This window comes from Bufo gargarizans, chromosome 3 (assembly GCF_014858855.1).
Source record: "Bufo gargarizans isolate SCDJY-AF-19 chromosome 3, ASM1485885v1, whole genome shotgun sequence".
In the NCBI taxonomy this organism is placed as follows: Eukaryota; Metazoa; Chordata; class Amphibia; order Anura; family Bufonidae; genus Bufo; species Bufo gargarizans.
In genome coordinates this window covers 477,766,677-477,779,769 of record NC_058082.1, presented here as the reverse complement: position 1 = coordinate 477,779,769, position 13,093 = coordinate 477,766,677, and the positions used below count along the sequence as shown (strand labels likewise).

General features: G+C 42.4%; 1 protein-coding gene across 4 annotated transcripts in view; it reads left to right on the top strand.

The window, feature by feature from the left end:
- SPECC1 (sperm antigen with calponin homology and coiled-coil domains 1) overlaps positions 1 to 9,796 on the top strand; it is a 375,500-nt gene extending 365,704 nt beyond the window's left edge. For 2 of the 4 annotated variants that reach the window (XM_044283769.1, XM_044283770.1), the window contains exons 14-15: positions 7,990 to 8,049; positions 8,797 to 9,796. In XM_044283769.1, coding sequence (XP_044139704.1) covers positions 7,990 to 8,049; positions 8,797 to 8,886 — 150 coding nt within the window. In that variant the 3' untranslated portion in view covers positions 8,887 to 9,796. The remainder of the gene's footprint in view (positions 1 to 7,989; positions 8,050 to 8,796) is intronic. The other 2 variants (XM_044283771.1, XM_044283774.1) reach the window with 2 other exon arrangements.
- Positions 9,797 to 13,093: the final 3,297 nt, after the last annotated feature.

Genomic DNA, 13,093 nt, shown 5'->3' with positions numbered 1-13,093 from the left:
TCACAGTCCTCTCACTTATATCCATTACATATTCTGTCAATTTGATAGCCCGTCCCATATCAGATATTTCTGTCAGGCGCCCCGGCAGTGTGTTTCTTGTAGGAAATGTAGTATTGGCTGACACCCATGAAAATGAGTGAACCAACCCTGTGATACATAACCATAGTGATAGTGCTAGACCAGATGATGCCCACGTGACACCCATAATAAATTATAGACGCAGCCCCTTTAATTGAGGCTTAATCCACTTTTAATATTTAATTCCTGGTTGTAATTAGTACAATTTTTAAGATTCTTAGGCAACCCGTCTGTCATCTTGTATGATTAAAACCTGATCTTTCTGTGCACATCCAGCCTCCACCTCCCAGGCGCCAAGATGGTTTATGAAGCTTATGTCATCTCTACAACGAAAGTATAAATATGAGGAAGCCGTCCACATACATATGAACTTATAAAAGATCTGAGGTCACTGCGGGCAATTAGAGCCGCTCTACAGCCGCCACCAGGGCTCTATAAATTCAGTGCTCTGTTTCTGAGAGAAAAGTGTTTTTTAGCTGGTATAATGATCATTTCCTGAAAGTCAAGGTGTTCATTTTTCACAGATTGTCTCATTCCCACGTTATAAAGCTGTGAAAGTCGGGGAGCTGACAAAGAGCAAGTAATCAAAAATGATGGGGCTAACTAGTACCATCTCCCTCCTGTCTCCATGTAACCCTGTATAACAAGAAATTGACTAAACTGATGGGGACATCTGGAAATCACAAATCCTGTATATTTGTCCAAGAACCACAATCCAACAAGAACGATCAGCATCCGTGTTTTATCGTTTTTGATCGATCATATAGCAAATCCATTCATTTCTTAACATTTCCAATGAGTCATAAAAGAGCAGATATATAAGGCTAATGTTTTAAAAATTTTCATGTTTTTGAAACCATGAATCAGCGGTGCACAACTTGAGACCTGGGGGCCACATGCAGCCCCTGATGCCATTCAGTGTGGCCCACGACCATCTGGACACAAACATGCTTGTCTGTATCGCGAGACTGCTTCCATGTAGTTTCCATGTTTGACTACATTAGGAGAATAAGACTCTCCTGAAACATGGTTATCACTCCAGAAAAGTGTAGGTTAAGTGTCAAGGTGGGTGTCCATGACTGAGGCCTTCTCGATCATAGTTTATTAGTTGTGAAATGCTGGGCTGTTTCTGGAACTCCCATATTCTACATTGGAGGGAGCTGAATGCAAGGTCTCTTCTTCTCAGCAGTGACAATTGGGGGAGAAGGGGGTCCCTGATCGGTGTGGATTCCATTGACTTCCACATCAGGCATTTATAACATATCATTTTAATATGCCATAAAGCTCTCTACATTTTTAGTGCCTCTTCAAGTTTTACTGCAGCCCTTAGGTGTGGCTTAATCTGACAATGTGGTTCTCAGAATGAAAAGTTGGGCAACCCCGAGGAAAGGATGATGTTAAACATTGGTATAACCAAATGTCCTAAAAAAATTTTTTTTTAATATACTTTATTAATTGAGTTTGACTTTTTAGTAAAGACATTTCCACCTTAAGTCCTGATTGCAACAGCGCTTTAAATGCACTATTCTGGGACTTGTCAGCAGTGTGCATTGTATCAATGGGGCCGCAGAGAACGGTGTACGGGCAGGAGCACACATTGCCTGTAACCATGTGCTGTGCCAGGATTAGCTGAGCACAGGCAGGAGCCACTCCACTAATCCGGACATAGCAGATTGTTACAGGATACTGATGTGCTATGTCAGCATTTAGCCAACCTCAGGGGGCACAGGCAGAAGCAGCAATGTGTGCTCCTACCCGTACACTGTTCTCTGCAGCCCCATTGATACAATGCAGTTCGTACTTCGTACACTGCTGACAAGTCACCAATGTGCTAGAATAGTAAAGTGCAGTGGAAATTTCTGAAAAAGTGAAAATCAATTAATAAAGTTTTAGAAAAATTATTTTTAGGGCATTTGGGACATAGTTAAAAAAGTTGAATAAAAGTTTAGTTACTCTTCAAAGAGGATCTGTTGGATCTACTGACATTTCTGTTTTTAGTAGATATCTGGGATTCCCATGAAATAACAATTCTGGAACTTTTTTCATTGAACTCTACATGGTAGCCTTTCTCAAGCAAATACCAAGTGATACTAACCATCCATATATAGTGAATATGGTCCCTCCCCCAATAGTATGAGACCAATCCAATGGGTGTCACCACGCCCAACAACACACCTAGATATAATCAGGGTGACCAATCCCTTACATAGCCTCCCATAGTGATGATCATACACATTAAAAAACACCTGTGTATACCTTCAGAAGAGGCGATGGCTGATCATGGTGTCCACATGGAGAAGGCCGGGCTGCATGCTGGCGTTCTTCGCTCCCCACTGGCGTTCTTCGCTCCCCACTGCGCTTGTCTGATAGCTCATCACTTGTGTGCGCCGTTCCACAGCCGCGCACCGCTCACCGCTCACCGCTCACATCACACTGCACACTAGCACAGCGATCATGTGAACATCACATGATCGCATTCCAACTCCCGCCCCTCTGCCGCAGTACCAGCGGCTCTCCAGCGTCCTCCTCACCATGGGAACCAGCTTCAGTGGGCGGAATGGATACAGCGGCGCTTGCTTAGTGTATGGGCTTACACCGTATATGGGGTTACTTAGTGTATGGGCACAATCTCATAGCTAAATTCAGCCATGGGGCCACCACCCATATATCTGAGCATATATGATGTATTAAAAACTATCATATACATAAAATATATATATGTATGTATATATATATATATATCATCTTCCCACCGCCTATATACTAATCAGCGGAGTCCAGATATCTTTGGGCAACCAAATGTCAGCCACCATCTATAAAAAGTGATATAAAAAAAGTGACATTAAAAATAGAATAAAATAAAGTTATATACTATACTGAATTGGACATCTAAAACACATGATTCTATTTCATTCAATACCACTCACATTGAATTCAATATTAAGGCCAAAGGGTTGTAATGACCTCAAAGTAAAGATCCATTTGAGCTCTTTTTTTCCCCCCTAAGGATACATCCTCTGTCTCCTCCTCTTCTCAAGAACCCCACCGAGTTGATCACACGGAATCTCAGTTGCTTGACAGAGTGACCACACTCAACAAAGTGTTTCGCCACCGGCTTATCCATAATTTTCTTACGGATTGTACTCTTTCCTCATGATAGGTCATCAATATCCGATCGGTGTGGGTCCAACTATTGGCACCCCCAACAATCCGCTTTTTGAAGGGGTAGCGCTGCTTCCAATTCAAAATTATGTGCACGTCATCTCACAGGTAGAGTCTTGACTCTTTAAATCAGATGGCTTACAGGTAATCATGAAGCGCACGAGCGGCACTACTTCTTCTAACAGCCAGTTGTTGGGGGTGCTGGGAGTCGGACCCCTGCTGATGTAATATTGATGATCTATCCTAAGGATAGGTCACCAGTATTATAGCACTGCACAACCTCTTTAAATGAAGCAATGGCTCCTTGTTGGCTGTGGAGATGTCACTGTTCGTTCTCACCCAGGGGTCCAAGGCGTCTCAGCTCACTCATAGTTATGTTATATGTATAGTCTCAGAATGGTTGACGGATGTAAAGACGAAATACTAATGTTAACTACAGCAACCAATCCAGGCTGGTTGACTTGATTTCCAGTGATGCTGTTTTCCGTTGTTGTCTGAACAGTTAACTTGGGGTCAAAAGTCGAATGATAGAAGTTTCCTTCTTTTTAGGTCCTTTCACATGAGCACTGTCTATTTCTTTTGTATGTGATCCGTGGCATTCTTTAAAAAGCAAACAGTTCAAGTAAAGAAAAAAATATAAATACAATTTTCCGCATTGTGGGAAATAGAACAAGAATCCTCTGTCCAATGTTCTCTCTGTGTCCATGGTTCATCTCTCAGCAGTAGAATCAGTCCTCCTGTTTGGAGTCTTGTTTAGAAAATGTTCTAATGTGTAGTGTCTAGTGGCCTATTTCTTGCAAAAGTTAGGCCTCTGCACACAAACGATACAGATTAGGTCCGGATGCGTTCAGGGTGCGTTCAGGAAAAGTCGCACTATTTTGCAAGCAAGTTCAGTCAGTTTTGGATGCAATTGCGTTAAGTGGTTCAGTTTTCATTGCGTGGGTGAAATTCGCATTGATGCTTTTTTCACGCTCGTGATGAAAAAATTAAGGGTTCCAAACAATCTCTTAGCAACCATCAGTGAAAAATGCATCGCACCCGCACTTGCGTGAAAAACAACGCTCATGTACACAGACCCATTGAAATGAATGGGTCCGGATTCAGTGCGGGCGCAATGCGTTCACATCACGCATTGCACCCTCGTGGAAAACTCACTCGTCTGAAAGGGGCCTTAGAATTGGTTTTCAGCAGAAGAAAGCATTGGGAACATTGGGAAATGTTTTTCCACTCTCCTGGATCCATGTGGTTTCCTGTTTTGGCAAGAAATTTGTGGATTACATAGGTTTTCCAGGTTTATTTTTGTAGTCATATAGTAGATCTTAAAAATTTGTATTTTTATTTTTATTCAGTCTATGAAAAATTCTATAAGACCCATTTCAGGATAAAGAGACCTTCAATGGAGGCAGTGGTGTACCGCCAAAATAGGCAGACCACGCCGTTGCTATGGGGCCCGCGGCACAGGGGGGCCCGGAGCACATGGAAGGTACATCTACATCTACTCTGCACAAGACAGTTTATTCATGTCATGGGATATTGATTTGGGACGTCCACTTGTGTTCTCCCAGCAGTATATCCCCCCTGGCTTTGGCTCGACTGCTCCTAGGCACTACATCTGCTCTCTATTCTGCTGCATTTCACATTTTGTGTATCGCTGGCAGGCAGCAGAAGCAGCAGGCTCAAGCACACACAGAGATGCATGCACCCGGCGTGCGCGCCCCTCTCAAGTCATCAGCGACAGCCAGTGAGCGCAGCGCAACCCCCCCGGCCCAGACTGGGTCACTGACTGTACACGGTGAACACAGAACCCGGCCAGAATAAACACACTCAGGTAGTGTGCCATGCCACAGTAAGAATGTCACTTTTAATAAAGAGTTCATACATGGTTCTGGTTGTATGGATATTGGTATTTTTGATGGGGCAGAGGGCAGCAACAAGCAGTGTTTTTTTGTTTTTTTTTTTGGGGGGGGGGGGCAGTAGGCTCATAGAGGACTCAGACTCAGAAGGACAGTGTGCATTCCTCCTACTCCTCCAAAGCACACTGTGGGCACCTTACTTACCTCATTCCCCGTTACCCACATGGCTGTGCGGGCATCCAAAGCAGCCACTGCCTCCCTCCCATCACGCAAATTAAATCCAGCGACATGGGGGGCAGTCAATAGCAGGCCACAATGGGAACGAGCCTCCCTAGCATCGCAGGTGATGCTAGGGAGGCTCATTTCTGACGCGGCCTGCTATTGGCTGCACCCCCCCACTGGGCATAAGTATTATTTGTATGCGTTGCCTGGGCATTTTGGGGGGCATAAATAGGGGTTATATAGCCCCTTTAACCCTTAGGATACCTGAGGTTTTTCATTTTTGCCTTTTCTTTTTTCTTCCCTTTCTTAGAAACATAGAATGTGTCGGCAGATAAGAACCATTTGGCCCATCTAGTCTGCCCAATATGCTGAATACTATGAATAGCCCCTGGCCCTATCTTATATGAAGGATGGCCTTATGCCTATCCCATGCATGCTTAAACTCCTCCACTGTATTTGCAGCTACCACTTCTGCAGGAAGGCTTTTCCATGCATCCGCTACTCTTCTTTGAGCCATAACTTTTTTATTTTTCCGTTCACATAGATGTATGAGGGCTTATTTTTTGCGGGAGAAGTTGTACTTTAATATGGCATACAATGTAGTGGGAAGCAGACAAAAAAATTCCAAATGGGGTGGAGTTTGAAAAAACTCAATTTCTCCACCGTTTTACGGGTTTTGTTCCTAAGGCATTCCCTTTGCGGCAAAACTTACTGTGCCCTTCATTCTCTGGGTCAGTAGGAATACAAGAGGTGGGGGTGGCAGGGGAGGGGCCCAGTCAGGTGGTGGGATGGGCCAGAGGTGGGTAGTGGGTGGAGTTAGGGGGCCCAACTCAGATTCTTGCCATGGGGTCCAATGATTTCTATGTACGCCCCTGAATGGAGGCTCACCATGCGACTGCTAAGGGGGGTTCCAGAGAGGGGATGGGTCTGGCGTTCACTAACTTCTAATGTGAAAACACTGCATTTTCATGTAGCCACCACTAGGGGGAGATCAGTACAAAGAGGTAACATAGTAACACTGTTTATAAGGTTGAAAGAAGACATGCGTCTATCCAGTTCAGCCGGTTATCATGCAATTTGATCCAGAGGAAAAAATTCCTCCCCAACTCCAATCAGGTAATCAGAATAACTCCCGTGATCAACAACCCTTCTCCAGAATTCTAGGAGCCTTAACCTGTAATATTTACAGCTTCCATTGATGAAAATGGTAACTGTATAAACTACCCATTCACTGAGCTTTCCCTAGTGGTGGCTGCAGGAGCTTTGTAAAAATGTGAAGTAAAGGAGCTTTGTAATATGTGAAGTGATGCAGGAGATTTAGCAGTGTAATTATACCAGTTATCTGCTGTAAATACATTGAGAAATATGGTGAAAGATTGAGCACCATATTTTTAAAGCACATTTTCAACATAGAAGTCAGATAACGTGGGTGAGGCCGCGGGTGACACTTTTATTATTTTTTTATTTCTTCGGCTTAATAAAAAAAACATTGTAATTTGTCAGCAACCCAGGCGGCACACTTTACATTTCGCATTGCCTTGTATTGTTTGACACATGTACTGGGATTTTGGTGGTGCAGGAGGTCCTATACAATTTTTTTTCTATGGGGTCCTGTGAGATCTGGGTATGCCTCTGCGGGGTATGGCAAACAGAAGACAAAATTTACTTTTCATAAAACTAAAATTTATTAGAGTGGGAGTCAATGTATCACTCTAAAGAGAGATCATCAGTCAACCGCCAACCAGAGATGGATATCTTTGTATCCTGATGCCATGTGGCTGTGCCATAAAGATCTGCAGAGAGTCTGTGTGCATAGGCTCTCCTGTGAGCATCGTCTTTGTTCGTACAAGCCTGGTCCAGTGTAAAAATAATTTCAATAGGCAGAGCAAGTTATACATGTGAATTACTCCGTAATGATGCTGAAAGAAGTTGTCTCTTTTTAGGAAATGGCATTTATCATGTAGAGAAAGTTAATACAAGGCACTTATTAATGTATTGTGATTGTCCATATTGCCTCCTTTGCTGGCTTGATTCATTTTTACATCACATTATACACTGCTCATATCCAGGGGTTACAACCACCCTACAATCCAGAAGCGGTGGCCGTGCTTGCACACTATAGGAAAAATTGCATGCTTATGCGCTATCCCGTGGTCTTTGCCACCAGAGAAGCCAGAGTCTTTTGCTATAGCGTGCAAGCACAGCCACCACTGCTGGATTGTAGGTTGGTCATAACCCCAGAATATGAGCAGTGTATAAGGTGATGGAAAAATAAATCAAGCCAGCAAAGGAGGAAATATAGGCAACCATGATGCATTAGTAAGTGCCTTGTATTAACGTTACATGATGAATGCCATTTGCTGTAGTGAGACAACCCTTTAAAGGCTATGTACACCTTTTGGGTGCATTTTTTAATGATTGCATTGTACTCATTTTGACCTACGAATAATTTTTTCAGTTGGTCTTTATTAAACGTGGTCAGCCGTTTCTGAGGTACAAGAATTAAAAATCGGTCTGTTTGCAGCCGTCACAGTCTGTTTTCTTTGAATCCCATCATTTGACAGCTCATGTGTACTTATGATATCAGATTTTCCAACCTCATTAACACTTATTTAAGCCATATTCTTAGCAGTTTGATGTCTGCTCTTATTAATATCTTTATTTTATTCTACAGAAGAGAAATCTAATGTTAGCGTTTCAAGCTGCTGAAAGCATAGGAATTAAAGCCAGTTTGGTGAGTAGAGAAAGTTGTATTGTCTATAAACAGGTGAAACTCAAAAAATTAGAATATCGTGCAAAGTTAATTTATTTCAGTAATGCAACTTAAAAGGTGAATCTAATATATGAGACTCATTACATGCATTACAAGCCTTTATTTGTTATAATTTGGATGATTATGGCTTATAGCTTATGAAACTCCAAAGTCACAATCTCAGGTCCCCTTTGCTCAGGGGGTATGGATTAATCAATGACTAGAGGGTGACACTTTGAGCCTAGAATATTGAACCTTTTCACAAAATTCTAATTTTAAGCTGCATTAATGCAATTCCTTTTAATTTGCATTACTGAAATAAATGGACTTTTGCATGATATTCAAATTTTTCGAGTTTCACCTGTAAATACTGCAAGCACTTTCCATAGACAAACACATACAATCCTATGTAAAGGACCCTGCAGCCAGACTCCCCGAATATAGAACCAGCAGTTAAATATGAAATAGCTTCTTTTTTTGTCAGTGTTTGATAGGTTAGTTACTTAGTATTTACTTCTTTATGAACCTAACAAGTCCACAGCTCCTAATGCAGAATCGGTATCCAAATCCACCAAATGTCATGTTGTCCCCAGGGCCAGTGCTGGTGTAACCTCTGCACCTCTATAGCTATGCCACTGTGCCTGAAGATATTAGATTTAGGTCTTGTAAGTGATTTTCATAGTGCAGAGGCCACATATCCTCTCTAATCATTTTTTCTTCTCACTGCAGGAGCTCAATGAGTTGATGTTCACAGATCGTCCAGACTGGCAGAGTGTGATGCATTACGTTTCTCAGATCTACAAGTACTTTGAGACATAAAGGATGGCTGCGAATGAGAAGACTGCTACGGAAGAAGCACACATTCACTTTATTGATCAGGTCTATCTTGAGAGCAGAACTTCACACTTGTACCATCAATGTGTGGAGGCAACTTGCACGTTGAGTTCTTGGATCCTGGTGGTGACTCTATGACGTATAACATCTCAGACCTTACATTATCATGTGAGGGGATTGTAATGCTGCCCTTGGTATACCTTACCACCTCAATCATCAGTCTCTGGCATGGATACACCGACACAGAAGGCCTACAATATGGCAACCATGATCCTTGTGAAAATGAACACCTTGCATTTCTGAGGTTCCTGATCCAATGAGTTCAAGCTTTGGGGAAGCTTCAGCAATATCAATGATGGACATTATTTTCTGCAGGTCACAGAAAAAAATGAGTCTGCATTACAAGGAATTGTGAATGTTTGCCATGTACACACTACTAGACAGATTGCTTATGTCTATTTCAAAGGATAGAAATATTTTGGATATTTTTAGAAGATTTGAGTATGTAGGTGAATTGACTTATTACAGATAGGACAATTCTTGGATAACGGTCACCTGTTCTGTCTTGCATGAGATGCACACGTTCATACTGTACAAGATAATCTCTGATCCAGTCTTAAGTGCCATGCTTTACATTTCCTAATGTATTAACCTGTTTACTACCAGCAGTCACAGCAGCAGATGCAATAGAGTTTACTTTCTTGAATAACATATGCAATTCCCATAAAGTAAAGGCTCAGTCACTGTCTTTTACATAACCGGTGCACCATAGGCGTAAGTCTGTGGTGATATATCCCACATTGGTACCTGTTGGTGGTAATGGACTATTGTAACTGAGAGGATGGTTATCCCTGAAATAAAATGTAACTAATATTAAATATTTAGCATTTTTTTCTTGTATTTTGGCCTTTATTTACATTAAAATAATCTTCCTCTGGATTAAATCTTCTGCTGCAAAATCTTATAGTTAAAGGTGTTTTGCCAAGTTATCCACAGGATAGAGGATAACTAACTGATCGGTGGAGTCCAACCCCTTGGGACCCCCACCCATCCTGAAAATGGAGGGGCGATGCTCTCATCTGGATGGAGCAGCAGGCCGACCGCTCCATTTATCCTCTATGGCAGGCATGCTCAACCTGCGGCCCTCCAGCTGTCGTGAAGCTACAATTCCCACAATGCCCTGCTGTAGACTGATAGCTGTAGGCTGTTCAAGCATCAATAGTAGGCAAATTAATGGAAACCCTACTAAAGGATAGGATTGTGGAACATCTAAAATCCCATGGATTGCAAGATGAAAAACAACATGGGTTTACTTCAGGGAGATCATGTCAAACAAATCTTATAGATTTTTTTGACTGGGTGACTAAAATAATAGACGGTGGAGGTGCAGTAGACATCGCATATCTAGATTTTAGTAAAGCTTTTGACACTGTCCCACATAGAAGGCTTATCAATAAACTGCAGTCATTGAGCATGGACTCCCATATTGTTGAGTGGATTAGGCAGTGGCTGAGTGACAGACAACAGAGGGTTGTAGTCAATGGAGAACATTCAAAACAAGGTCATGTTACCAGTGGGATTCCACAGGGATCTGTACTGGGACCAATTTTGTTTAATATCTTCATAAGTGATATTGCAAAAGGCCTCGATGGTAAGGTTTGTCTTTTTGCTGATGACACAAAGATATGTAACAGGGTTGATGTTCCTGGAGGGAAACGCCAAATGGAAAAGGATTTAGGAAAACTAGAAGAATGGTCAGAACTCTGGCAACTGAAATTTTATGTGGATAAGTGCAAGATAATGCACCTGGGGCGTAAAAACCCAAGGGCAGAATATAGAATATTTGACACAGTCCTGACCTCAGTATCTGAGGAAAGGGATTTAGGAGTAATTATTTCAGAAGACTTAAAGGTGGGAAGACAATGTAATAGAGCAGCACGAAATGCCAGCAGAATGCTTGGATGTATAGGGAGAGGTATAAGCAGTAGAAAGAGTGAAGTGCTTATGCCGCTGTACAGATCACTGGTGAGACCTCACTTGGAGTATTGTGCTCAGTACTGGAGGCCATATCTCCAGAAGGATATAGATACTCTAGAGAGAGTTCAGAGAAGAGCTACTAAACTAGTACATGGATTGCAGGATAAAACTTACCAGGAAAGGTTAAAGGACCTTAATATGTATAGCTTGGAAGAAAGAAGAGACAGAGGGGATATGATAGAAACTTTTAAATACATAAAAGGAATCAACTCGGTAAAGGAGGAGAGCATATTTAAAAGAAGAAAAACTACCACAAGAGGACACAGTTTTAAATTAGAGGGGCAAAGGTTTAAAAGTAATATAAGGAAGTATTACTTTACTGAGAGAGTAGTGGATGCATGGAATAGCCTTCCTGCAGAAGTGGTAGCTGCAAATACAGTGAAGGAGTTTAAGCATGCATGGGATAGGCATACGGCTATCCTTCATATAAGATAGAGCCAGGGACTATTCATAGGATTCAGATATATTGGGCAGACTAAATGGGCCAAATGGTTCTTATCTGCCGACACATTCTATGTTTCTATGTTAAGCATGCTGGGAGTTGTAGTTTTGCAACAGCTGGAGGGCCGCAGGTTGAGCATGCCTGCTCTATGGGAATGCATGGCCTGGCTATTTCCAACAGTCCCATAGAGAATGAAAGGAACGGGCCGACACATGGGTTGCTCATTCTCGGGATCAGTAGTCAACTCCCCAGGGATCAATTAGTTATCCCCTATCTTGTGGATAGGGGATACATTTCATACTTGGCACAACTATTTGTGCCAAGGCACAACCATACTTGTGTCATCTCAGACTTTGATGGCATATCTCTAGAATATGCCATCAAAATCAATTAGATGCTAATCCTACATCTGAGACCCACCCTATGTCCAGAATGGACCCCCAAAAGCGAAGCAAAGCGCACCTCGTATGTGGGGCTTGCTTTTCATTCATTTATATGAGAGATCGGAAAATAGCGCCATAGAAGTGAATGGAGAGCGCACAACATAATAGCGGTCACCACATTATTCATCTATGTGGGGCTGCCGGAGATGCCCGAGCCAATACTCTATTTTCGGCAGTTTGATAAAAATAAATGTAGGGCATATGCAGCTGCTCTCTTCAGGGGTCCCGTTATGGAGATATGTGCGGATCCCACATATGGGACCTGCCCCTGTCTGACATTGGTGGCATATCCTATGCCACCAATGTTTAAGACGAGACAGCTCCTTAAAGGGCTAATGCACATGTCCATACATACTCCAGGCCATAATATGACATCCATAGAGTTTTTGTGGAGACATATTGTACTTTACTTCTTCATGCCTTCGGAAACATATGGACTATGGATCATGGTATACTCCAGCACAGCGGCGGACACAGATGGCAGAGGGCCACTGTGTAAGAATCATATATGAGCCCCTTGATCTCCAATGGATTCTTCTTATGTCTTTCTAACAATCCACAAGTTATTATGAGCCATGAAATTTGTTAATTCAGTAAATCAATAAACAGTTGGAAAATACTTTTAGAGGGAAGGGCCCTCCTTACCTACTGGCCGATGGGCAGACGCACAGGTTGCACATATGGTTTGCCTTCAGCTGATACAATATTATGTATTTCTTTGCTTCACAGGGTGAATAATCTAAAATACTGTATTGCACAAAACTTCATATGCCAGCATCTGGATTGTCTGTGGCTCTGTAGTACAAAGACATGGGGTCTTCTCTTCATGTGCGCAAGGCTTATGATTCAGACCGTACAAATCCAACAGAAAAAAGGCATGCTCCTTCGGACTCTGTACAGAGGTGTTCTCTCTCATATGTATTTCTTCTAGGGAAGAATATCTCCATGCACATGGATTCTTACAGAGCCTTTGCATGGAGGCATGTTAGGGTCCATATACAGTGATCCCAGGAGGAGCCAGAGCAGGGGATGGCTCTGGCTAATACAGTCTATCTCAGTGAAAGGGCGTGGGCAGCCTTTCTTCTCCCGGGGCACACCCTGATTCTGGGGCTCTTGTCTGATGGTAGTTGGGGTACCAGTGATGTTAAGTGTTTGTATGAGTGCAAGGCAGGACATGTGGAGTTCAATGGCTGGAGTATGATGCAGTAGTCAGTAACCAGGCTAGAGGTAACAGAATAGACGTCTCATTTTACTGAAGTGCAAAATAAGA